This window comes from Misgurnus anguillicaudatus, chromosome 22 (genome assembly GCF_027580225.2).
Source record: "Misgurnus anguillicaudatus chromosome 22, ASM2758022v2, whole genome shotgun sequence".
NCBI classification, from domain to species: domain Eukaryota; kingdom Metazoa; phylum Chordata; class Actinopteri; order Cypriniformes; family Cobitidae; genus Misgurnus; species Misgurnus anguillicaudatus.
Genome location: NC_073358.2, coordinates 30795670 through 30823656, shown reverse-complemented (window position 1 = coordinate 30823656; position 27987 = coordinate 30795670). Strand labels below are relative to the sequence as shown.

The 27987-nt window shown below is 37.4% G+C and overlaps 1 protein-coding gene across 5 annotated transcripts in view; it reads right to left on the bottom strand.

Moving 5' to 3' along the window:
- Positions 1 to 27987, bottom strand: part of dab2ipb (DAB2 interacting protein b) — a 118805-nt gene that overhangs the window by 15881 nt on the left and 74937 nt on the right. For all 5 annotated transcript variants that reach the window (XM_055199608.2, XM_055199605.2, XM_055199609.2 and 2 more), the window contains 6 exons: positions 12972 to 13116; positions 8762 to 8906; positions 6658 to 6894; positions 6132 to 6333; positions 3265 to 3443; positions 460 to 1336 (listed from right to left, as the gene is read on the bottom strand). In XM_055199608.2, the coding sequence (XP_055055583.2) occupies positions 460 to 1336; positions 3265 to 3443; positions 6132 to 6333; positions 6658 to 6894; positions 8762 to 8906; positions 12972 to 13116 (1785 nt within the window). The remainder of the gene's footprint in view (positions 1 to 459; positions 1337 to 3264; positions 3444 to 6131; positions 6334 to 6657; positions 6895 to 8761; positions 8907 to 12971; positions 13117 to 27987) is intronic.

The following is a 27987-nucleotide window of genomic DNA, read 5'->3' as shown; positions in this document are numbered from 1 at the left end:
GAGAATAAACAGAGAGGTGTTTTCTGTATTAAGTATGTGGGCCATTGCGCCAGACGATCGGCTGCCTCAAGGTTTTCATCAATCACTTGAAGCAATCAATCAATTCCCAGGAGAGAGAGCAATGCATTGTGGATATGGGAAATGCCCTTCCTGTCCGCTTCATTGTCAAACTGGAAAGAAAAATGACTGCCAGGGGCAACAGTCAATATCTGGGGGTTGATGATTGCTAGCCTGCTAAACCCACCGATTCTAATTAAAACCAATAACTCAGACCTACCACAAGATATATTAGCATTACTAGGTTAAGGTTTGATAAAGATACCTGCAAAAAATACGCACAAAAATACCTGCCATGATACCCTTACACAACTACGATCTCTGCTAGCACTGTATTCATGTATATACTTTTAACCCCAGAACACATTTATTTCATATACTGTAATAAAACGTAACACGCACTTGTTTATGCTGGGCACGATGCTTTGTTTCCGGACTGTCGCCTTTAGATGAGGAACTCTGTTGCCGAAGCCGAGCACCGCTTCCGGGCCAGTCGGGTGACGATGACATCATAGTATTATTAGTAGGCCGTGGATAGGGGGTGGAGTTCAACAGATTGGGCGGAGTACGTCCTCGGGGTGCAGTTTGTGTTGGAGGTGGTGGCTGGTCGATACGCCGCTGAGGACCAGCGGCACTTTGCCGTGGTACCGTAGGCTGGTTACCGTCAGTCAGCGATAGCTGTCTCCTTGAGAAATCTCCAGAACGTCTCACAAACTCCTCCCCCATACCACCAAGCTGGGTAAGGAAGGTATGCTTGGTTCCTCCAAAACCTTCTTCATTGTTGCTATGGGAACTGACGGAGCTGTGACATTCAGACCCCGAATCGCCACTTGCTGTCCCCCGGGGTGATACAGGCAACCCTGCTGCCATCTGGTATACTGGATTCTGAAATGACAGTGGGGCTAGGAGCTGCGTAGGCCTGCCTGGTGCCCCTTCTGCTCCTGTGGTATTAAGAGTGTGTCCTGGCCTGTGAAGAGTGGGACCTCCAGTGACATTTCCTTGAGGAGTCCGTGCGTTCCAAGGAACCATGGTACCTTCACCTAAACCTTCTGAAGTTATCCCAGCCGATATGGCAATGGGTTCTAATGCCCTGGCTGCTTCCTGGAGATCTACCATGGAGAGACTCTTGCCACCATTGGCTAAGCCCAGTTCGGGTTCGTTGGCTTCTGAGTAGCTGGAGCTGCGGGCAGGGGAGCCCTGAAGGCCAGATGACCGTGTGACGAAGAACAGGTCTTTATTTTCAGGGGTTGGGGAAGGGAGACGGGTGAAGTCCACCGGGCTAGTAAAAATAAAGAGATGGAGAACAGAAAAGTTTTAATACACAACCAATAACATAAATCAATAGCATCAGATTGAACTAATGCTTTATGGACTTTCACTGAGCTTGCTGCAATGCATTCTGGGATTGCATTCTTTTGAGAGCCTTTGCCCAAGCATGATGGGTTTTTCATATCAATCTTTCTCAAACACAAATAATAGTCATGCTGGACAGTTCCAGATGGGTATTAACCATCAAGTCGAAGCAGCAGACCGAATGCATGATCTTCTTCCAACCAAACTGTGTTTATTGCCTGGATATCAGCATAAAAAAACCTTGCTAATTTATTTCATTATAATCGCAGCCCAGACAACCACCCCTGCAATCTGCTTTCTCTTCACAGCCTCCCTCACTTTTGATCCCCCATATATTTGTGTGTGTGTGTGTGTGTGTGTGTGTGTGTGAGAGAGAGAGAGAGCTTCAATTAAAGGCATCTCATTCTCTCTCACTTTCATAAATGTCAGTAGGGAATTAGCAGAGAGGCAGAAAGATAAAGATGAGCCTTTCACTTTAAAGGAGCAGTCTGCTGGATAAATTAAGGGCACACACTTAAGAGCAAAGACTCGGGGCAAGAAGAGAAGGACTGTCTTTATTGCTGAAACTGACAGATAACATAAAGAAAGAGTATGTAAGAAATATAACAATGTAACTGTACTTCAATACTGCACTGAATCATTCCTATTAGTAATATAGGACCTGGCTTATTGAAGCTGATTGGTTCATTTGTAAACCTACTTTTTCTAACATTTATGCATTTGGCAGACTCTTTTATCCAATGCATTTAATCTATAAATTCATATTTATCATTCTTGCCTTTCTAAAGCAATGATCTCCCATTTGACCGACATGATCCACCATATCACCATAGGGTTAAAGGATTAGTCAATTTTCTTTAAAAAAAATCCAGATAATTTACTCACCACCATGTCATCCAAAATGTTGATGTCTTTCTTTGTTCAGTCGAGAAGACATTATGTTTTTTGAGAAAAACATTCCAGGATTTTTCTCATTTTAATGGACTTTTATGGAACCCAACACTTAACAGTTTTAATGCAGTTTAAAATTGCAGTTTCAAAGGACTATAAACGATCTCAAACGAGGCATAAGGGTCTTATCTAGTGAAACGATTGTCATCTTTTGGCAAGAAAACTAAAAATATGCACTTTTAAAGAACAACTTCTCGTCTTCCTACAGTCGTGTAAATCGCCAGCGCGACCTCACGTAATACATCATCACGTCAAGAGGTCACGGATGACGTATGCAAAACTACGCCCCAGTGTTTACAAGTGTGGAGAAATAGGACCTTTCATGTTGTTGTATGTGGAATGATATGAATTAATGTCTTTGTGTCAGTTTATTGTTTAAAATGGTCTGCAAATGTGTGTTTTATATCGTGACCTTTTGACGTCATTATGCACCTACGCGAGGTCGCGCTGGTGCGTCAAACAGTCGGAGGAAGGCGAGAAGTTTTGGTTCAAAAGTGCATATTCTTATTGCGTATTTTTCTTGCCAAAAATGACAATCATTTCACTAGATAAGACCCTTATGCCTCATTTGGGATCATTTAGAGTCCATTGAAATTGCAATTTTAAACTGCATTAAAACTGTTAAGTGTTGGGGTCCATTAAAGTCCATTAAAATGAGAAAAATCCTGGAATGTTTTCCTCAAAAAACATAATTTCTTGTTGACTGAACAAAGAAAGACATCAACATTTTGGATGGCGTGGTGGTGAGTGGATGATCTGGATTTTTTTTAGAGAAAATGGACTAATCCTTTAGTAATTTAAACATAACTAATACTTATTATTTTATTATTTTCTTCAAATTATTTTAAATTGACAACAAACAAAAATAGCATTCAAGAAAATGATGGCACATTTATGGCTTACCCCGGTAGGTCACTGTCAATAGACATCTTTTGTAATCCAGTGGAGATGCTACATCCCGGGCCGGGAGGGGAGGGACCGCGATCAGTAGAAGCACCCATCTGTACGTTTGGTGGGTTTGTTAACGCTGCATGAACATCTCTTAGTATCCTGGGTAATGGACCAAGCTTGGACGCAGCACTCTGAGAACAAACAAAGAAGATCCCATTGAACCCACATTATCCAATTAAAACCTTAACTGTATATGTATTTAGGACACCCAGTAGCCCCCTGGGTGGACAAAGAGACGTGGAAATCAATGGCCGCCTGCAAAAACATGGTCAATCACTCAAAATGTAAAAATCTTAACTTATTATTGCATTAAGTGAATGACGGACCTTGAGTTCCATAGTGCACAATACACCAGGCGGATTGATCAGTGGTCATTTTGAGGTCACTGGCATAGGCTGACAAGCTTGATCGATTAACAGAGGCCTGAAATCCTCCTCTGGCGTTATGTGATGAATGTGATGTGTTACTGTATGTGTTATATAAGGAATTTAGTGAGATGTGTGATATGAATAGATACTTGGGAGTCAACTTTTGTTTCAAAGCATTTAATAATGAAAAAGATTAGACACACGTAAAAGCTTGACTCACATTTTCAAGGCACAAGTGAGCACTGCATTTGAGATGTGATGTTCCTACTGTGCTAAAGCAAAATTTTGCAATACTTTTATTTCGGTGTGAACAGTCTGTTCAAACTCAAACAGCTATATTTAGCTTTTGAGAGGAAGAGGGTGAGACGATTTTTCTTTCGAAAATATGTCTACATAAAGATATAAATAAACACATTGTGAACTCATCTCATGAGGTCTGAACAATACGGAAAGCAAAAACTGGAGGATTTTTTAAAGCCTGGATGTTGCAGCCTGAGGACAATTTCTAACATCCGTCCACCTACTCTAAAAATGCGGACAGAAAATTGGAGCATTATTTGAAAACCTGCATACTGCGGCATGAAGTGCCTTGTCGCACCGCTGTCCTAAATTGACTCAAAATCTGATGTGTCAGGTACATACAGGTAGGCTTGTCTGTAGACACCTGAACATCCATATGCACTTGTTAAATATTTTATTTTAAACCATGGGACTTAATATGGTCCCCTTATGTTGCTACTGTAGAACAGCTTCAGCTCTTTTGGAACGGCTTTCTGCTAGATGAACATGGTTGTTGAGATCTGTTCCCATTTAAACATAAGAAAATCAGTGAGGTTAGGCACTGACATTGGTAGTCTGGTTAACAGCCAGCGCTAGCTTTCATACCGAAGGTGTTCAATGATTTATTCATGGATATTCAATGGATTTGTTCACCAGGGCCACTTTAAAAGTCACTTAGCTCTACAATGTCAGAAAAATTTGTTCAAAATATGTACCCCAGCTGTACCCTTTCAAAAAGTACAGCTTTGTACCCTAAAGAGTCCATATTAATACTTCAGAGATACATATCAGTATCATAAAAATACATATCTTTACTTAAATGGTACATAGTAAGACTTTCTTTAAAATGGTATTGCTAGGGTACATATTTTCACCATTACCAAGAGTGTACCAGTAATCAGTCTCTAAGAAGACTGAATAACTGTGTGCTTGATTGATAATGGGTGTAGCTAAAATTAAAAAAATTGCTAGGCTTCATACCGTGAGATATAAAACATACTGTACGTCTGGTCATGTTATTTAATGTTTCTTTGCATACAACAGGGTTCCCACACCTTAGTTAAATTCAAATTCAATGACATTTCAAAGACTTTCCAGGTTCAATACCTTCAAATTCAAGGACTAAATGTGGGGACAAGGTCAAGCAAGGTTACATCGTGTTACCTTTTAAGATGCATTGTTACAGTTCTCTTTCGAGGGAACTCGCGCTGCATCACTGCTGTAACACGTTGGGGACGCCTCCAGGGGTAAGTGCGTCTGAATGTGTATATCAAATTCAGCCAATGGTGAGGCTTAATGAAGTATATCGCTATGTGAAATATTGCCAACGGCGGCATTACAGGGACGCAGGAAGTATAGCAAGGGAGACACAGCGTCTTGTTCCCTTATCAGGGAACAACAGTTACATACGTTACCCGAGACGTTTTCAAGTGTCAAACACAACTATGCAAAAAAGCATTTTGGTATGAATCAACATTTGCATACAAAATATATAAGCATGTTAAAGGGCCCATGGCATACAGAGGTTAGCATTGCTACTTTGTAGGTGTGAGCAAAAAATAGGTCATTGAAATTTGGCCCTCTTTATGATGTCATAAGGAGCTCTTATTATAGTAATACCGCTCCCTTAATGTGCACTATCCAACCACATCACTGCTATTTAGTGCAAAGAGAAAGGGAGAGACAAGAAGGACTTGACAACACAATTGAGTTTCAATTACAACAAACCACCATCATTGTGATCAGTGTTTGCATTTCATCCGCTCATTTGCATTTTAAAGGACACACCCAAAACGACACATTTTTACAAAGTAGCAATGCTAGCCTTTGTATGCCATGGACCCTTTAGCAGTTTAGCACGTGTGCTTAAAAAGTCTATAATTTTTATGATATTATCCTACACTACACAGGGAATAATTTGGATTTTTTTCCCAGAAAACTTCTTGCATAAAATAAATTCAAGCACTTTCTATGACCTGTATCTATGTATGTATATTTTTAAAAACTTCCCAGGGCTTTGAATTTTTTCCCCCAGATTCACAAAGTTTCAAGGACCCGTGGGAACCCTGATACGAATTAAGAAGCACCTAAAATGGCATCTTCGTGAAAATCTGTTATAGCTATAAAAACAAAAATCCCAAAAGGGCCCAACAGCAGCATAAAGAAACCAACCTGGTCCATTTGGGAAACCACCTCAGATAGAAGGGAGTGCAGGGTGGAGAGCTCACGGCCCAGGTCAATGTACCCCTCAAAGCCTGCCGTATTTGAGATGGTCTCTGGGTTAGAGATCTCCAGCAGGAAACGCTGCATGTTGGTCCACTCCTGCTCCAGAAACTGATTCATAAAGGACATGTATTCCTCTTTGTTACCAAACCTGACAGAAAGAGAGAGATAGCAAGAAAAAACTTGTTGACAAGTAAAATAAACTTTTACACATTGTTTTGTGTTATGCTACATTATGTGTTATTTTAATGCATTATGTGATGATTTTGTGTTCAAATAAATAAAAGGAACATCTAAATGTGTTAAAACAACACAAGATGTGTTAAATAATAACACAGAGATGTGTCTAGATATGCAATAAGCGTAGGAATAGAAAACATGTAAATAAAATAACTTCCTTCACACCCAGACGCTCTCTCTAATCTCCCATCCAAGTACAAACACTTTATTTACAAAATAAAAAATAAATTCTTACTTGGTGAAGTTTGCAAGGTTTTGTGTAACTTTGGCAATAAGGGTGAGTGTGCGAGCAGTTCGGTCATCTGGGTATTCCTGCGTTAAGTTGAACAGTGAAGGCGACATGATAGCCGGACAGAGAAATCGCAAAAACAAAGAAGCGCTGATAAGCCGCTCACTGATGTCCGGTCGCCCCCGGTTACCACATTCCTGTCTCCAGGATGCAAAAACCTCCTTAAGTTCCCGTGGAAACACACTGTTGAGGTCAACACAGGGATGGGACAAATGAAGGCCGCTCCATTATGCTCTGTATAATATAATACAGTTGAGTTTTGCACAGTGCAGAACAGTTAATGGACTCGCTAACAGTGGCAGCTTGTGACTGCTCTTCTGAGGGGTGCAAATTCAAAATATGTGTTTGGAGTGTCATGTGTGTTGCTTGTGTTTACAAAATATGAGTTTGTTGAACCATCATGTGAACCATGTGCATCACGTGTTTTGTCAAAATAAGCGCCTGCTGCACACGCGTCAAAACCGTTTATGATAAAAGAGACGCTCACGTTCACAAAATACACACAAGGCACTCCCTTAACAGTTAACTCTGATTACGCATGAGATTATGCGAGTATCTGGCAAAAGCAAGCGTCTCTTTTTTCATAAACCCTTTAGAGGCGTCTGCAGCAGGCACTTATTTTGACAAGACACATGATTCACATAGGTTAACTCGACGCACCGAACACATATTTTGAAATTACGAACCACACACATAATGGGCTACATACATGTTGTGACGAACTTCACATCATGCGCCCTCGAAAAAAGAACTCACTGGCGCCACTGCTCACTAACCAAAAAAAAAGTAATTATGAAGTCCAAAATGAGACTTTTGTTTAAACCTGCTGGTTTCAAAACCCTATAACACGTGTGGCGTTCCCAGTCCAAAATGAACCAAAGATGCCTTACAAATCAATTGCTGTGCTATGCTATCACCAAATACTGGACTCAATCCTCCTGACAACCTGTTTCTTTTTCAGTTAGGACTGGATTTGCATTTCTCACTTAAACTAATCAAACATAGGCCTAATTAATACAAGCCTATCTCACTTTTTTTGTAAAAAGGGCATCATTTCATAAGTTTTTGATTGAAAAGGTCAAGTGCATAAGATCAGATCAATGATGCCTACAATAAACCAGTTCAAAAAAGAAATACAAAGCCAGTTCTAAATGAAACAAACCAAGGTGACAAACAGATTGAAGACAATATTTGGTTATATTTTTGCATAAAGAGTGATTTATAAGCTATTCACAGTAGGCCACTCATTTTTGATTGGGAACAATCTATATAGCACCTTTGAAGAACCATACGAGGGTCATATTGCACCACATATGGTTTTACATAGCACAATATGGTTCTACACAGGTACTTCATCAGTGCCATATGGCACTTAAAATGGTACCTCTATAATTACGAGCCAAGAACCACTTTTAGTGCTATTTAGCACCGTTTATTTTTAGAGCAGGGCTCCAGACTAACTTTTTTTCACTGGGAGCACAGTGGCCCCCAACTGAAAATTTTAGGGGCGCAACCAGAAAATTTAGGGGCACACACTGTAACTAAACATGCTAACCAAATAATCACATTTCTACAAATTTTCACTGTATTACTAATAAATACTTTGATGGTAGATGCAGAAAGTACAATCTGCTGTTTCAAATTCAGTGTCACATTACAAAAAAAGGTCAAATTTAATGGTCAAGCATGTGCGACTGGATGTAAAATTCAGGGGCACACTCTCAAATTTTGGTGGCAAAATGCCACCATTTGGTGGCAGTCTGGAGCCCTGTAGAGTATTTCACAAATGTTTCTAAAAAATAACTATTGTGTGTCTATTCAAGATTTAGAGGAGATCTCAACAATATCACAAAACCCAGATGTGCTGAGATTTGCCAAGATACTAAAGTCAAAGTTTTATTATGCAATATGTACTGAGATTTTTCTCAATAAATGTATATTGAAAATTGTCTCGTTTGTTTCTATTATCAGTTCTTGACATTTTAAGAGAACCTCCCAGCAATCACATGTATCTTCTGTAAATGGATCATTGTATAGTAGTTAGGGTTACCGGTAAGATTCGATGATCTTGCAGAAGGCCAGCTCACAACACATTCTGAGGTTGCTCTGATGTTCTTGTAGATCACTAGATGAACATTTCGATGCGTCCACCTCACAGTTCTCATCAGACTCATACAGAGCCTTTATAAACTCCCCTATACAGTGGAAAACAAAATAAACTTTTACCTGAATCTGTTTGTCATAACATATGGTACACCAAACGGTATTTTTTCTGAAAATCCAAAAAACAACAACAACAACAACAGTGTCGGTTGATTAATGTTGGCACGGATCTGCATGCGGCACAAGATCGTTTTTCCTCCTAAATGTCATTTCAACAGAAATTGGGCTGTTTACAATCTTTCATACAATCGAACAGAAACGCTGTTATTAGCAGTAATGAACATCATCAACCCTCAAAGGTCCTCTCTTCCAGAACCCATCTAATCCCTTTCCATTATAAAGTGACCACTGAATGCAACTTCTCTAGTGGTCTATCCTACAACTAATGAGTGAATCCGAGTTGGGAATATACAACAAACTTCTTTTCGATCCCAAACAAACAGCACAGTCAGATCGCTCTCCACAGAGACCCCACAGAGAAGGTACCGGTCGATCCCCCCTCCCCAGTTGTGCATGAAAGGTTTGGTGAAAATCAAACTATTGTAGCGTAAAACCCGTAGACGTCCAACTGATCCATTATGAAGTGCATTGTATTGCTGTTGGAGAGTAACCAGATGCTCAGTGGCCACCTTATTAGTTCTGCATGTACAAACAGATACAATGTGGCCACAGATCAATTTATACAATTAGTTTTGGTTCTCTAATTTGATTGGACAGGCACTGTGCTGATATGTAATACTGTATAACAATACTGGGGCGCTGTTCGTAAGTTAAAATAAAATAACTCCATCTAAAATGTTAGTAATTATCTTTCCTTTTATCAAAAATTAAAATTGCACACGCAATCGTGCTACAGCTGGGTTGTTTTTAATCCATGCTGGGTAAATATTGGACACATAAGCACTATTTGGATGGGATTAGTTTTCCAATTGACATTTGAGATTCAACGTGTCCCCCACGACGTCTGTGATTTTATGTACCGATTCGGACGAGATTAAAATTCTGAGGCTATTCCAGAGATGGGAGTGTCTGTTTCGTGCATTTGGCCGTTGCAGAAGATCACATGCTCTGTATACGCGTGTTTGTAAGGTTTGATATTTTGCTTTAAATGTAAAATTATTACAGAACATGTCATTTATTAATTTAACTTTAACAAATCAAAAGAACTTATACAAATCCTACTAAAGTAGCCTACGTATTTTAAATAACTGGCTGCTTATGATAAACCCAAAGAAATGAAGAAATAATGAATAATAACAATTTATTATCTTTATTAATTATTACCATTCCGGAGTTAAACAAAATAAGGTTGAGTTTACCTTATACTGATATTACAGTGTTTAGTCTTAACAGTGTTTGATATTCAGCTCGTCTTGATTTAATTATTTTATTTCGCCGAATGAAAAAAAAATATCTGAATGAATGGGACTCAGAAAGTACAATATATGCGCGTTAGTAAGACCTTACAGCAGATCACGTTGGCCAAAACATTAAAGGATTAGTCCATTTTCTTAAAAAAATCCAGATAATTTACTCCAAAATGTTGATGATGAGAAGTTGTGGTTTAAAAGTGCATATTTTTTATTTTTCTTGTCAAAAAGGACAATTGTTTCACTAGATAAGACCCTTATGCCTCGTTTGGGATTGTTTATATTCCTTTGAAACTCCGTTGAGGGAAACTGTTGAGTGTTGAGTTGGGTGTTAGGTGTTGGGCTCTATTAAAGTCCATTAAAATGAGAAAAATCCCGCAATGCTTTCCTCAAAAAACACAACTTCCTCTCGACTGAACAAAGAAAGACACCAACACCCTGGACGACATGGTGGTGAGTAAAATATCTGGATTTTTTTTAAGAAAATGGACTAATCCTTTTTAAAGAACCGCGTTTTCAAAAGATATTGCGGGCAAACAGACATTTGCATCCGGATGGGATTAAATTTCTCAGAGGACCTCCGAGTTCGGCGAAAAACAGTAGGTAAATTGCTCTGGAATTCTTACGGAGGTCGTCAGAGAAAAACACAGACATGGCCGATTTTCTCAGAGGTCCCCCTGTAAAACTAATCCCGTCCGAATAGGGCTATAGGGGGAGTTTGGGGGGCACTGCCCCCCAGACCAGAGCCAATTATGGTATAAACTGAGCAATTAAAGATATAGAAATATGAGATTTCAGATTTGATTTGTCTAATCTTAATATTTTAATGTGGAAAAATAGTTTTAATTCATTTATATTATATTAAAAAAAAACATGAAGCCACTTTCAGTATTGCAGTAGCCTTGTATGTGAGTAAGTGCCTCCAAGCACAAATGCGAAACTCCACTTATTACCCCGGGGAGGTAGCCTGCTTGGGCTTAATTTAGCATCTTCTCCTAGACGTTACATTAGTAATACGCTCGTTCATAATGTCGAGTCATAGCCTCAGCAAATTTGACAGCTTATGCTATTGTGTATTATGTTGTGCTATCTGTCATTTTTCTGTGCTTTTACTGCTTCTATTAATGTAAAGCTGCTTTGAAACAATTGAGTATTGTGAAAAGCGCTATATAAATAAAATTGAATTGAATTGAATTGAATTATAATAGGACAGAACAAACTACTGGGTTAATAAAATACCCAATACTGGCTTGTTTCAGCCCAACTGCTGGGTTATTACAAGATGATCTTACGGAAGGTCGTGTTATACTCACAAAAAATTTGATGAATTTATTTTTGTCCATGGCACAAAATTTAGCTTTTTCCATGCCTTGAACATGAATGTCTTATTCGTGTCACTTGCACGAATTTCTATAAATAGTTTTTCATTTTTCGTTTCATTTTATGTATCGTGTTCTTATATTTTTTCTATTTTGAAATCCTTGGGGTTGGGGTTAGATTTGGGGTTAGGATGTACTTTTATGTTCTGGTTTCTACATGTTTTTTTTCCGCTTTTAAAACTATTCTCGCCTGGAGTTGAGGTTAGAGTTGGGGTTTGGGTTAGGATGTCTAAAAATGTAACAGAAAGTGATTCTAACCCCCAAGCGACAATGGTAAGAAAATAAAAAAAAAACTATGAAAAAGCAATACATAAAATGACACGAAAAAGAAAATCGTGACACAAAAAACTATTTATAGAAATTTGTGACACGACAAAGACATTCATGCTCAAGGCACGAAAAAAAAGAATTTTATTTCAATGAATCAAATTCTTCATGACTATAACACAACTTTCCTTGAGATCAGTCTGGGTATTCCAACCGAAAATTGGGTAACAACAACCCAGCATTGGGAATTTTTTTGCCTCATTTGTTCCTCATTGTTCCTTATGGTTTGGTTAGTCAGACAGCACTGTAACTATTTTTAACTTGATATATGACACTTGTGTCACAAAATGCTGAGAAAACAGACGCAATGTAACAAAGACATCCGGCTGATGTGTGTGTGTGCTGTATGTAATCCAACAACCCCCTACTTTAGTATCTGTCAAATACTTGAGCAGACAAATTATTACCATCACATATATGCAGTTTATGTAACCATGATGATTCATTGTCTCTTTGGTGTACTTTCCCTCCACATATATTTTTAAGGATCTTAAGGAGTGAGCTGATAAAAAATTCAGAAGTGCTTCACAAGTCACATTTATCTAAAAAATAACAATTATACATTATTCAGTAGCACCGAATAGGTTTTTAATGCAAATCTGAGTAGAGCGATATAGACGCCTCTCGTGTATTCACACGCGGAGTCACACATACAGCTATTAGGTTACAATATTTATATGCAGTGTGAAATTTTTATTGGATGTATTTTTGTTTTGCAGACGGCCCACTAGACAGTTGCACATTTCTAAAATGGTGATGTATTAATACACAGAGGCCTTATTTATAGTGGCATGCAGAGAGCCAAAAGCAAATGAAGACAGATGTGTGTTTATGTGCAGCTATTTAATCTTATCTAAAAGGCCTATGAGGAATTTAGCATACAGATCTCCATGAGTATTGTTTCCAAGTGTGAGTTCTGTACAGAATGTTTGTGCTGATATCCGTTTGGACTCCTAATTCAGATTTTGTAGTCTTGCCCAGTAACACGAACGAAATAAGATGAAACAGAGCAGGATCTTACCCAATGCATCCTGCAGGTACTTCTGTCCAACCAGTTTGAGGTACTCCTCAATAGCTTTAGTGCCCAGTGTGTTCTCTCTGAAGATAAGGTGCTCGTTTTCGCCGCACCGATCCACCTCCGACATCATCAGGTCCGTCAGGAAGTCCTACATCACAGACAAGCAAAGAGAAGGAAACGTGTTGGAGTGTGATGATGTGGAGGCTGTAAATAGTAATAAGAAATAAAATGGGCAGGACGAATAGACAGACTGCATGGAGCGTTCTGTCATTGTAATTGAAGCCGTTTGGTTGACAATGTCTGTCATGATATGAAAGGCAAGAGAAAGCGAAGGACAGATGGCAGTAAAAAGCTTCTTCGATCAAAGCTGACTGGCAGGAAGCCAATCACGACTCAGCAAATGGGAGATATGGACACAAAAATCCAGTCTGCTTACTTTTGACGCGTGCACACTTACACACAAACATACTGTACAGTATTTGTAGCATCCCAAACAGACCCGGCGCCAGACACAAATTCACGGACGGGCATTTCATTTTTTAGGGGGGGCACAAATGAGAGCAACGTCACTGCAATGCATAATATCATTAGTTATGCATTAAGTGGACAAAAAAGCGAGGAAGAACTAACATACCTCTGCATTAACGCAATACGGAGAAGTCGTAAAGTTTGGACCTAGCTTACTGAAGCAATCTAAACGCAAATAAAACACGTCGCAGGGCTCGACATCAACGCTTGTCCGGTTAATATCAGAGACAAGTGGATTTTTTAAAAGGCCAAGTGAAAGAGAATTTTACTTACTCGACCGAAGTAGCTAAGCCTAGTCTGATTAAAAACGCCAATAACAATAACCAAAACAGGATAATGATTCTGCATCCTTTAATCAATGGCGACCGAAAGTGCATAATGTAAAAACGCAAAGTTAAACAAATAAGCACAGCAAACACAAAGTGTGTTAACAAAGTGGGTTAAACATACTGCGGTAAAAATGTGGATTTTTTAATAACATGATACAGTTAAGCAGCATCACATCACGGTTGAAAATGTGACAGATTTAATGACAGTTCACTACAAGTAATTAATATTAAGCCACTTACATTTTAGACGCAATGTTGACTGTTTTTGTTGTTTCAGCAGTGAAAATAGTGAAAGATAACAGCAGAACCATAACGTGTCAGTCTCACTGCAGGCAGCACTCAATCGTGTCTTAACATTAAGCGGTGGCCCGCTTAGCAAACAACCAAACATCCGCGCTCACTACTGACAAACCAATCAAATTCGTTTAAAATATATATTTTTTTAAATCAGACCAAACACATTTTTATTTTTATTCATGAGTTATATATGTACAAAACAATAACTTTTAATTAATAACAGTGGCCTATTGATAAAAAACATGGAGCTGGTGAACAGGTGAAGGGAGACCGCAGGTTCGTCCAGGGCGGGGACTAGTGACTCACAGGGCGGGCCCGGCCCCCTAAAGCCCGCCCATGGCGCCGGGACTGATCCCAAATAAGATTCTGTTGGTGTGTGGATTTGTGTGTGTTGTCTATCTCAGACTCATTTGTCATGTTTGGCATCATGTCTGGTACAGAAAATTTAAAGTCGCAATGAACTAAAAAATTGTCATTTGTTTTGGAATGTTTGTGATATTTTTTACAAATGACTTATTTGAGTTTCATTATTACTATTATTATTATTTTTTAATTCATGTGCCCTCATAATCTTTAATCAAAAATGTGAATCTTTTTCCCCGGCCTATGGAGTTTTTTCCTGTCAAATGTCGAGAGCGCATAATTGTAGCCCAAAAGTACATTAATATAATGATCAAGCAACAAGTGGAAAGTGGAAAACAAACAAACATAAAAAAGTAAAGTAAAAAAGGTCATGCCGGTGGTAAATGACAACAATTTAAAGTAACAAAAAGCTTCTTAGGTCTTTCTTGCTTTTTTGTTCTTGATTTTGTCTAATGTAATACCATATTTATTGTTTAATTACTTTTATAAAATGCTAATAATTTGGCTTAGCTTTCGTCCATTTTGTCACATGAATGTGATATTTTCCAAGTAAAATAAAAAGTTGTCTTACTTTTGGAATCAACAATGTCCTGCACAAAGAAAAATACTACATCATACAGTTTAATTTGAATACATATTTCAAACAACCTAGAAATGAAGTTAGACACATCCACCCAAAACATTGTTGAATATATGCAAAAAAAGCTTACTTGAAGCGAAGAGGAGAAATTCGCGATTGCACTGAACACTGTTTAGGTGCAGGCACATTCTCTGAGCAAACCCAGACAAAATTCTTACTGTGGGTTTACACCAAACGCGAAGCGTGCAAATCGCATCGCATTGCTCGCTCTAGATTACTCACGAGATTTAACTTCATGTCATGTGAATTTTTCGCTCGAGTTGAATATTTTCAACTTAGGCGAAGATGTGTTTGAGGCGAATAGCGGGTGTTTTCACGGCAAACGCGCCGCCCATATCGCGTCATTCTCATCGCCCCACACGAGGACGCGTCTGATCACGTCTTGGCATTCGCGTCTTGGCATTCGCGTCTTATCTAGCGAACGATTGTCATTTTTGACAAGAAAAATAAAAAATATCCAGGTTTAAACCACAACTTCTCGTCTAGATCCAGTCGTGATGCGTCAGCGTGACCCCACGCAATACGCCATGACGTCAAGAGGTCACAGAGGACGAACGCGAAACTCCGCCATAGTGTTTACAAGTGTGTTGAAAGAGGACCGTTTCTACGTTGTTGTATGTCAACTGATACTAATTAATGTCTTTGTGTCAGTTAATTGTTTACAATGGTCCGCCAATGTGCGTTTTATATACGTAACACGTGACCATCCCTACGTCACCACGCATTTACGTTAGGTTGCGCTGGACCGGACCTAGACGAAAAGTTGTGGTTTAAAAGACCATATTTTTTATTTTTCTTGTCAAAAATGACAATCATTTGAAACTCTGTTGAAAAAAACTGTTAAGTGTTGAGTTAAGTATTAAATGTTGGGCTCTATTAAAGTCCATTAAAATGAGAAAAATCCTGCAATGTTTTCCTCAAAAAACATTATTTCTTCTCAACTGGTCAAAGAAAGACATCAACATTTTGGATGACATGGTGGTGAGTAAATTATCTGGATTTTTCTTTTAAGAAAATGGACTATTCCTTTAAGTCTCATAATCTAAATATGAGATCAAAGTTTGATTTCAATCATTGATTTTAATTTGATTTCAATCTTTGACATGATCTTACTCAATAATTTATCAAGGTTATATTTTCACAGACTGTTCTTTTATAACAGTAAATCACAAAAAAACGACCCGCTAAGAAATGACACATGTAATAACTATGTAAACCTGAAATTTCATGCCAAAAAAAGATTATTAGAGAAATCATAAAGCAAGTATGCAACCCTTCAATTGTAATTTCATGTTACCTGCACTAATGGTGTGTGTATGGGCGTATGTGCAAAATGAGTTGAATTAAAATAAAAACATGACACAATAATAATAATGTTATGTTATACATGAAAAACCCAGCAGCTTGTTGGTCACCTTGGGCTTGGGTCAGGCACCAGACCTCCAGACAGGAAACATCTGTTCCTGGTGAATGTGGACAAATGCTTGGCCACCAGTGTTTAGCAACTACACCACAGAGTATTGCTTTCAAATTCACTCAGTAAGAATATTTCAGATTAAAGAAAGCAAAAAGTGTTGACTCTAGATAATACAAAGATGTCAAAACCGTGTTTGGGATTGGGATACAGAAGAAAGGGAGTGATGAATAGTGCGGATGTAGTGTGACCTCAGAGTTTAAAGCTCCCATATGAGCTCAGATGCAGGGAACAGTGAGCACAGTAATTGTAAACAAATTATTTTCCCATCATGCTTTGATTTCAACCCTGACTAGGCCTTTTTTGCCTGTTTTTTATTTCTGGTTCCTCTGACTATTCAACAGTATATATTGTATATAGAAAATGTATATGCCAAAGGCTGTTAAATATTGAGATCATTTGTTCAGTTATCAAACAGCCCATGAGCTGATTCCAGATCAGAACTAAGATGTTTTATAGAAAAAAAGCCTCAGGACAAAGATACAAGATATCTCATAAGCCTTGCGTTACTCCATTTACACATAGAGTCTAAGCACTATTAAGAAGAGGCCAAGAAAATTCTCCATTACTGTCACGGTTAATCAGTGAGACCATTCCTCACCCTTAATCAGAACGAGACAAGAGAGAGAGAGAGAGATACAAGGAAGTGATATAGACGAGACATAGAGAGAGAAAGGCTTAAAAGCACAGTCAGACATAATACAAAACTAAAATAGAAAAGAAAAGCAGAAACATAAAGCAGGTGAGTATAAATAGCTGGATAGGAGGAAGAAAAACAAGTAGCATGTAGGAGAAATAAGAGGATGGAGGGATTAAAAAAAGATAAAATCCCTCCGGTCTCTGCATTCCCTGGAAGCAAAAACTAATAAAGAAGGAGCCATCTGACCGAGACAGCAATGTGTGCCTTGCTGAGAGAAGGTGTGTGTTAATGTGGGCCTTTTAAAGCCATTCTTTGTGCATGACATCTATGGGCAGTGAATGCCTGTGTGTGTGTCGAGACAGCTGAATGTTATTCACTATCAAAGAGCCTTAAATAAAACTAAAGGTCACTTAGCAGACCACAGTATGAATTATGCGCGCACACACACGGCCTCATTAACTTACAGACTAAGATGATGACTCATTCAGTTCTGTTAAGATATTCTGGGGAACTAAGAGACAATGTCTATACGTCTCTATCTATCTAATGTAAGGGCTGAGAGAGAGAGAGAAGTAGGGTTTGGAATCGAATTTCAATTCAAATTCTGGAATCGGATCCATAAGAAAGTATTCCAGTTAACAATTATTGACTGCACAGTCACAAAATTTTCACGTCATCTGCAAAGTTTGCAGAACGGTCCGCTCAAATACTAAAAGTCAGTTCGCACGATGGACGGTGGTGGAAGGTGCTCTAAAGTGTGGCTCCATTTACCTAAATTAGAAAAAGACAAAGCTAAGTGTAATTATTGTGACAAAATATTATGTTGCGAGATGGGTGTCACATTTCTTAAGACTTTTTTAAGATGTCAAATAAACTTTGGTGTCCCCAGAGTACATATGTGAAGTTTTAGCTCAAAATACCATATAGATAATTTATTACAGCATATTAAAATTGCCACTTTGTAGGTCTGTGCAAAAATGTGCCGTTTTGGATGTGTCATAATGAGCTGATCTCTGCACTAAATGGCAGTAGCTTGGTTGAATAGTGAAGATTAAGGGGCAGTATTATCCCCTTCTGACATCACCAGGGGAGCCAAATTTCAATGTCCCATTTTTTTTCACATGCTTGTGGAGCAGGGGTCTTCAATGTTTTTTGGGTCGGGGACCCCTTAGATGAGAGAGGCATGGAGCAGGGACCCCCTGATACAAAATGTGTAAAACAGATATTTAAGTAAGCAGTAAGGTACAAGAGGCTGCCTTTTCGTATTAGGCACAGCGCAAAGTGGAGTAAAGTACAACTATTGACCAATCAGAATCAAGGACTGTAAAGTACTTGTAAAGTTTACTTTTAAAGTAAAATCTATAAAGTAGATTTAGTTTTTATATTAATATAATAATAATAATATATTATTTTAAGCCGTATTTGCAGTGTAATATATTTTGATTTTACTTTTATTTTCATTTTAATTGGGCAAGGGCTTTCAGTTTATAAAGATGACTGATCATGGTGAATGGCACAAAGACTGTCTATTCTGGTGGGGATAGAGGTTGTGCTACTTTATAATTAAGAGGTTAGTTGCCTTTCTCGTGTATCATCATTGTCACCAGTTTGAGTAACGCAGGTTTATTTTCTGCAGAGCATCATATCCGACTCAGGAGAACAACATGCAACGAGTCAGAGCGCATCTCTTTGGGGCAACTTTTTGAGAGGCGGATTTCAACCTGACTATGAATCTTGCAGCATCAAGGCGCGCGTTTCATTAATTTTTAAATGCGAGCGAGAGTTTTGTCACAGCTTATAATGCAGATGCGGTGTGGGGCAATTTGCCTGTTGAATTAGCGCTTTAAATCTGAACAGCCGTCCAAGTTCAGAAATATAGATGAGACAACATGTCGCACTGATTTTAAAATAACATTCTGAAAGAAAGACACATATGCCTATAAGATTTACCTGTTTTATGATGCTTTTTCTGCGCTACTGCTGCTTCCAGAGTGGACATTTATAATCTTCAGATATTTTATTTTGGTCCGCTGGCTAAACTGTACGCGCGCCTTCAAGCCTATGCAGCCACACACATGCACAACTTAAAGGGGACATGTAACGTTTTGTACAAATATTTTACGTTTTAAGCAAAAAATAGCTTGTGGTTAAACATCATTTGATGGACCCCCTGCAGTTCGTCACAAACCCCCTGGGGCCCGTGGACCACCGGTTGAAGACCCATGTTGTGGAGAATGGTTTACCAAAACCCACAGTTAAGTTACTGGGTTGATCTTTTTCACATTTTCTAGGTTAACAAAAGCATTAGGGACCCAATTATAGCACTTAAACATGTAAAAAAAAGTCAGATTTGTATGGTATGTCCCCTTTAAAGAATTCTTCATATCTATGGACAAATTCATCATTTCCATTGGAAATTTCAACATTTCTGTCCATTAATCATTTCTTATGCTGCACTGACACTGTATGTTTGACGTGACTCAATTCCATTTTTTTCTCTCGTGTGGCACAGATTGGATATGACCCACGAACGCGTAAGCAGGAAAAAAAAACTCATAGATTACGATATTCTCAAATCAGTTTCAGGCGTCATTCATATGTGGAAAATGGAAATAAATCGAATGTGAATCAGATACATGCATTCACGCCCACAATGTACTGTAAGTGAACAGATCGGATATTTCCAAGTCGTACGACATTGGCAAATGATGTCAACTCAAATGGATACCACCCATGATCACATGACTCTTAGCAGCACAATGGAGGATGATGCCTCCACGTAGTGCTGAAGTTTCATGTGTTGTTACAGAATTAAAGCCAGTGGATTCACTGAAAAAAATGATTCATTGAATTTAATCAATTTTTTTAAGGTAAGTGGTTGCAATCAATTTATTTAAGCTACATTTAAAGAAAAGTTTTATATTTTATTTTACTTTACTAATCTTTTTTGTTTAAATGTAGCTTAAATAAATTGATTGCAACCACTTACCTTAAAAAAATTGATTAAATTCAATGAATAACTTTTTTCAGTGTTGATTCTCTTAAATAAATATTAACATTGTATAATAATTTTATTTTATAATTTGCATTTATTTTATAATTAATGCAAAATTAGCCACACCTTAAAATACATACGAATTACCATGAGATAGCGTTATGATATCAGAAACAATCGCTTTTAAAAGATTGTGTCAGCGGGGCCTAAAAAAAATCTAATACAGGCAACAAATCGGAATTGGGCATTACAATTTGCAGTGTAAATCCAGTCTTTCTTTCTAACGCAGTGGTTTTTAAACGGGGGGCTGCAAGATGGTGCGAAGGGGGCCCAGCTTTTTTGACATTTTATCAAATCAAACAATTTATCATAAATTCTGTGTAATTATAATAATTCTTTGAGGCTACCAACCAACACAACTACAATTTATAATTTAATGTTTCATTCAAATTAGAAATTGTTTTATGTCATATATTTTTATTTAGGGGGTAGGAAGGGGATGCTTTCTACACCTAGGGTGCTGCATGCTTAAAGGAGCATTTCACCCGTATTAACATTAATCTTTTTTGAAAGTGTGTCATATTTGTAGTTGAAATGTACATACATTTAGAATTTGGTGCCTAATTGACAGAGAAAAGGGGTGTTTGTAGTCTCACCCCCTCAACAAAGATATTGAACTTTCAATGATGCAAAATGATGATTTTTACATAATTGAAAGAAGGAAGTGCAACACTGAAATCCATATTTCTCCTGTCTCAGCGGCAACTGAGGAAATGATGCATGACCATTCAAAAACATGACTGGGGTTCTACCTATACAAAGCTTAATGCAAATGGGTGAAGTGTCCCTTTAAAAGTGGTTTGAGAACCACTGTTCCAAAGAACAATTTCTAAATGATCTCTAGATATATTTGAGTAATATATGTACCCCTCCCTATACAACTATATTTTCTCTTTCACACGCACTCAAAATCAGAACTCAATACTTTCAGACACACAAAAACATGAACTACTGAAAAACATACATTTTTTATTCCATGTGTATGTGCGATTCTCAATACATCTCTCTTTTGATCTAAAGCCAAGCTGTAAGCTGAAACGATAGTTGTTATCTGGCTCCTTCTCAAAAAATAGAGGTCAAAGGTGCTATTTAGCAGACAGACAGCGAGAGAGAGAGAGAGACAGAGAGAGAGAGAGAGAGAGAGAGAGAGAGAGAGAGAGAGAGAGAGAGAGCGAGAGAGCGAAAGAGAGACACAGAGAGAGAGAGAGTGAGAAATAGAGAGAGCATATTCTGTACTGTATGTGCATAAGAATAAATCTAGTATCACAGTATTCACCATCTCTCTATCTACCCACACTTGATAACCTTGAGTTTCTCTTCTGTTGCACCTATGCAGATATGCATACACACTATGCCTCTGTCTGTGAACTCTTCAACCAGTGAAATGTAGAAAGTCTCAGCTAATATAATGCTGGGCTGCAGGGCGACTTTACACAGCATGCTTTCTCAGATAAGACGCTTCAAAGATCACTTAGCAATGGATGTCCTCAACATTTACTTATGCTTGCTCATCAGTGTGCATTTTCAACTTTAGTATTATTAACACAAATAAAGCATGTTAGGCTTTGCCTATTCTTTCTCATGAGTGTGGTAATAAACCAGCTACTGTAGGACGAAGCATGCAGACACACCAGAACACCCCAATGGTGTTTATATTACAGTAGCTGTGCTTTCTTGTATTGTCAATATCAGCATATTACAGTATATTGTAAAATCTGGATATCATACGCCTATAATCATACATGTCACATATCTTCTGAAATGCACATACTCATAGTGACACACTATAATCAATCACTACATGACATCACATTGACATCATATCACCTATCAGATTAATACTTTGACTAACCTCAAAGAGCTTGAGATACAGGAAAAGTGTTAAAGTGTGCACGTGGAGAGAGCGCTGAAGTGGATGTCAGATCCACAGCACTCCTGTAATAGCTGTCAGGGCAATGTGCTGTTTCAGTCTAGAAATGACATCCTTTCAGAGCCAGCCTGCCTTAAAGTGCAGCCAAGCGAGATGGAGGGGGAAACGGCAGAGCGTGAGTCTAAGACAAGATAAGGAGATACAGCCGTGATGGAAAACGGGGGAGAGGCGGGATGGGGAAAAAAGCGAGAAACAAGAAAGTGTGACGGATGAGAAGAGGAAAGATACGTGTGCTGAAGGAAAATGGCAAATAATGACTATCGCCTTGTGTTCGTAATAGGAAGTTAATGAAGGAAGATACAAGTTCAGCTTCATCTAGAAAGCTTTTGGTTGCTTCACTACAATCAAATGTATACATCAATTTGCAATGCTAGTTTATAAGAACAAACATAGCTCAGGATGCATAAAAATGTGTTTAGTTATGCTTTAACTTCTCTAAATTCAGTGAATTACCAATACTTTTTGAGTGGTTCCTTATTGGTGATGATTTACAGGAAATAATTGAGGAGATCAGATGCAAAACCCTCTAAGCATGTTTTCTTGTAAATAAGCATTTTTATCATGCTCTTATATTTTGGTTGAGTAATTTCACTTTAATGTCAATGAAAAGGTTATAAGTCAGTGATTAAAATGCCTTATTTGCATCTTACATTAGGCATTTTATTAGTTTTTAACAGAATTACCTGACTTTATCGGCAAAACCCTCTAAGTGCATGCAAAAATATCCACTACAGAAAATCTCAAGTCTCTCTTCACTGTCCTTTCAGAAAAAGGTAAAAGGCTCAAAAATATAGTCAATATCCTAATATATTCAGTAAACCTCCTGAATGGCCTTACACAGAATTAATTGGATTTAAAGTAAAAACTATTTAATAGACATATAATGTGTGCTGAGAGCATTTGGTGGCATTTAGAGGCTTTTGCATCTGAACTCCTCAAATGGAGATTCCTGTGGCATATTCAATTTGTATGTAAGCCAGCAATCCTTGATCCAGTGTAATATTGTGTATCAATAAGACACAGAATACACTGATATTAAATATAATTTATTATAATTCTGACTACGATTGTATACATTGCATACATTAAAAATTATATTCCTGGTTTTAATGCAGTGGGAACTGTATCAAATGAGAGACAGAGCGAGAGATTTCTTCCAATTGTGTTGCATTTCATCTTCTACAAATGTTCTTCAAAATATCTTCAAATTATTTTGGCAGTGTAAAAAAAGCCTAAATGATGTACCATGATGTAAAACACTCACATCAAACTGAAGCAGGTGATAAATGAGTGTTATATGTCCTCTTGGGTTTGTTTTTCCTTTGGGAAATCTTTTCAGTAACACTTTACTAGAAGGGGTGTTCATAAGACTGACATGACACATTCATAAACATGACATGGCACGTGCTATGAACATGAAGGAGATTTTAAGGACGTTATGACAACTGTCATTAAGTGTTATTTGTTTAATTATGTCATTTTTAATGCAAAGATGACAGCGTTTGAGATGGCATTAAGCAATACATCATACATCATAACTTGTCATGACAACTTTTTGTGATACAAATTGAATTTGTCTTTAAAACGTCATTATGTGTTAATACTCTGTCATATAGTTTTATAACAGCGTCATGAAAATTTTTCTTGACCTCAACTACAGTGGTACAAATATAATTTGTTATTGAACAGTTTTATAACAGCGTCATGAATATTTTTCTTGACCTCAACTGCAGTGTTACAAATATAATTTGTCATTAAAATGTCATTAAGTTTTAATACTGTTAATATGTTAATAGTTTTATAACATCTTCTTGAATATTCTTCAGTTTATAAATTCCCACCATGTGTTTAACAAATAAAATAAATAATTTAATATCATAATAATAATATTAATAATTAAAATTGATAAAATTATATTTTATTGCATTTGGAGACCAATTCACCTAAAATTAAATGAAAACAGTACAATAATGGGTTAAGCCATGCAGTGTTAGGTCCATATCCCTGCAAAGTTAATTACATTAAATTAAATTGATTAAATGTTTTGTTATTTTTTCTTCTATGTCAGAAAATTTCAGAACGGTCTGTGTGAGGAAGAACAAGTTGTGTTAGTTATAGTCAGTTTTTTATGTATTGTGCACATACATAAAGTTAAGTATAATCTTTTGACGTGTCTGTTGCTTTTTTTAAGGTATTTAAAATAGTTTGACATAGTTTTAACACTTAATTACATTTAAACTACAGTTTAATGTAATTTTAATCCATAAAGCTAGGTAGTTTCTTAAGTTTGATAATTGCTATGTCATGTTTATGACAGATTTATGTCAAGTTGTCATAACAAAGACAATTCAAACAATGCCATCTTTGCATCAAAAATGTCATAAACAAATGACCCTTAATGAGAGTTGTCATAAATGTGCATAAAACCTCCTTCATGTTTATGACAAGTGTCATGTCATGATTATGAAGGTGTCATGTCAGTCTTATGAACACCCCTTCAAGTAAAGTGTTACCATCTTGTCTCTTTATTTCACATAGACTGGGCCGGTCTCAGGATCAGTTTATAATAAGCCATGGGAATATAGCAACTGTCTTGCTACTTTTGAAAGCCCTGTGCGATCATTAAAATAAAACTTTAGGAGAGCAACAGTGTCAAGATTCCTTGGGATAATCCATCCAGTAAATCAGCCACAGCAAACTTTGTTTGGCTGTTGAACTAACCATGTCCAGACTTTCAGAGGGAACACAAACAGACAAGCTCTATTTTGCACACAGGCAAGAGCGCTTTATCTTCATTTGAACCTAATTTAGTCCAATTTTATTTCGGTTTGTCAGATTATATGTCTGTCAGAGACAGACAACAAAGCCGCCGAAGCAGAACTAAGAACTCCCAAAATGCATTCCATATATCTGCTTTAAATGCTCCTAACATGACTAAACTGAGTGATTTAATCACAGAGGATATACACTTAAAGGAGAGAGACATGCTGTTAGAAAATTGAAGCGTTAAATTGAGTCTGCTTTCCACGGATGTAACACTCAACTATCTGCTCAGAAAAAAATCACAAAAAAAAAGAAATCTGATAGTCTAAGCTAATCGATTGTTTTGTGAGAGCCCTCTGTACTGAAGTGCATACGATGTAAAGCTTTTAGCAAACCAGTGCCAGGTGAAGGTGGCTCGTTGCCAAATTCTGAGTAAATGCTCTGCGTAAAATCCATACTGTAAGATGTCTGTTCGAATAAAATAAAAAGGTATATAAATCTAATATTGGTGTGCTTTACATTCTGTGCAAATAAACTTTATCTGTCTTACAATGGATATGAACACGAATGATCAGCTTCTATTTAATCCACTAGTTGTGATCCCATGTAAAAACAATTATATTCTTTAAAAAGTTAGTAACACTTTACAAAAAGGTTAACATGCATTTAGGAATGAGTAATACAGATTATAAGCATATATCCATTTTTGTTAATGTTGTAGTACAGGTCATTATGTTCTTAGCGCAAGCATGGTGGATATTACAGATGTCCTTGTAACAAATGACCTTGAACATCTTGATTCGATTGGTGTTACGGTTTTCACAGGCCATTTCTTTCAGGTCTTCTTTAAAAAGAACAGCAATTAAGGGGAGGCAATTAACAGCATCAGGTCTACAAGAAACAGTGGATGTGGGGCAGAAAGTATATGAGAGGTGCAACTGGCCATTTTGTGGACCAGTGACTATATCTAATGACACTTACAGTACATTAAACTGTCTGTTCAAGCAACATGAAAATAATATAAAAATGGAATACATATTCAAAGGGTATTTTAGGCATTTTAAAATGATTTAAAAATGCAGTAACACTTATTATTACCTATATAAAGTCTTTAATTAATAACAAATAACATATTTTATTAAAGGGCACCTATTGTCAGATTCACGATTTTTCATTTCCTTTGGTGTGTAAGTGTTAGCACAGTCTATCGCACAACAGCCTTTTCCAATTTAAGTGCGTTTTTCCTGTGTTTTCGCCGATTTCACACTGTACACAAATGCTGCCCCTCTGTCTTTTGCCACTCAGTGGGCGTAACTGCAGGCGCTTTCGCCGAAGGTGACATCATGTGCATACCCTCTATTATAATACTTGGCTAATAAATGTTATTTTTTCTCCCAAATTATTTAGTATTCTAGAATCCTGCATTATACTGCATTATAAGAGCTTATAGGAGCTTTAATAGCAATCGAAGACATCCCTCTGAAAGCTGAAATGATGCCAACAAAAATGACCTCTGCTGAAGCTGAATACCTTATTTATGTAACAATTAATTTCAGATTTGCACTGACAACATAACAGCCATAGGAAGACCACCCCGATAGTAAAAGCCTACTTCATGCATCATTTAATTGATTCTTCACAGACAGGGCAAATGGCACCCGGGGAACAATTTGGTGGCAGACTGCAATTTGTTGGATTAAAAATATTGTAAAGCACCAAGAAAAGGTAACATTCTGAGATTTGGCTATTGAAATGACCCTTATGCCTGGACCCTAATTAAAAGCAAAGTGGTAGATTCACGCATGGCTTCTCTGATTGTAGTCCTCACTATAGGTTATGGTAATGAGAACATTAGCGAAGAAAAGTTAGGATAAAATGTAATCAGGAAGAGTGCCTTTGGTCTATCCTGTTCTTTCTTAAAGAGGAAAATGGCAGAGACATTACTGGAGTCTAAACACGCTCCTCACTAAATACCATACATCTACCAGAGGCTTATTCACCTCCATCTAAGGTCATTTTGCTTTTGTGTTTATATCATACGGTGAGTAACTGCAAACAGATCATTTACAACAACCAAGGATCTGCCAATCAGATCCAGACAAAAGCTAAAGCAGCCAATGGATATAAGAAGAGCACTTTTAATCCCTCCCTTGTAGTATTTAAAGAGGAAGATTTGCTATTTTGCTCTTTGGAAGGCTGTGGGAACCACAAGGAGTAATCCCTTCAAAATACTTCTTAGCATGAGAATCTGACACTCATAAATACAGAGATTCAGATGTATGCAATTCAAACTACACAATGTCTTTGTTAAACTGGACAGCAAGGAATAACGCTACAACAGAGATACTGAAATATCCAGGAATTGCATAAATTGACAAGGGCCTGAATACATAACATATATTTTTTCATGTTTATAATCAAAACTGTAATATATTCTAGTAATTTTTATCTGTCATTTCTAATAGACTTCAATTCTTTGCTCTGTGATATTTTTAGCTCGTCTGTAAATAAGTGAGTGTGCATTTGTTTGATGTAATGAATCAGTATGTTTTACCTGCTCACAGGCATCATGTAAAAACAATATTTAGGCATAAAATATTGATTCTTTAGATGTGAATATAAATACAGCATTTGTCAGGAAAAAATACATATTTTCTCCCACCCTATAACATAACGCATAAATAATGTGTATCAAAAATGCATGCAACTCTCTAAACAAACAATTAGCAGATTAATTTGTTGAATATTAAACCACATACATTATTTAAATAAAATATTCATTTTCGTTCACAGGAAGTAGTGCGATTAATGCAGCTGCAGTACTAATGAGTCAGACCTATAGAGTCTCTGTAGGCCTTCATGAGTCAAAGGACATCTATTTATGTGTCAGCGTTTTCCAGAGAAATGCACACACGTTTGTTCAAACAATGTCACTGCGGACAGAAATATGAACAGTATGTGTGCAAGTGGACAAATGCTGAGTTAGATCAAGTCTGCTAC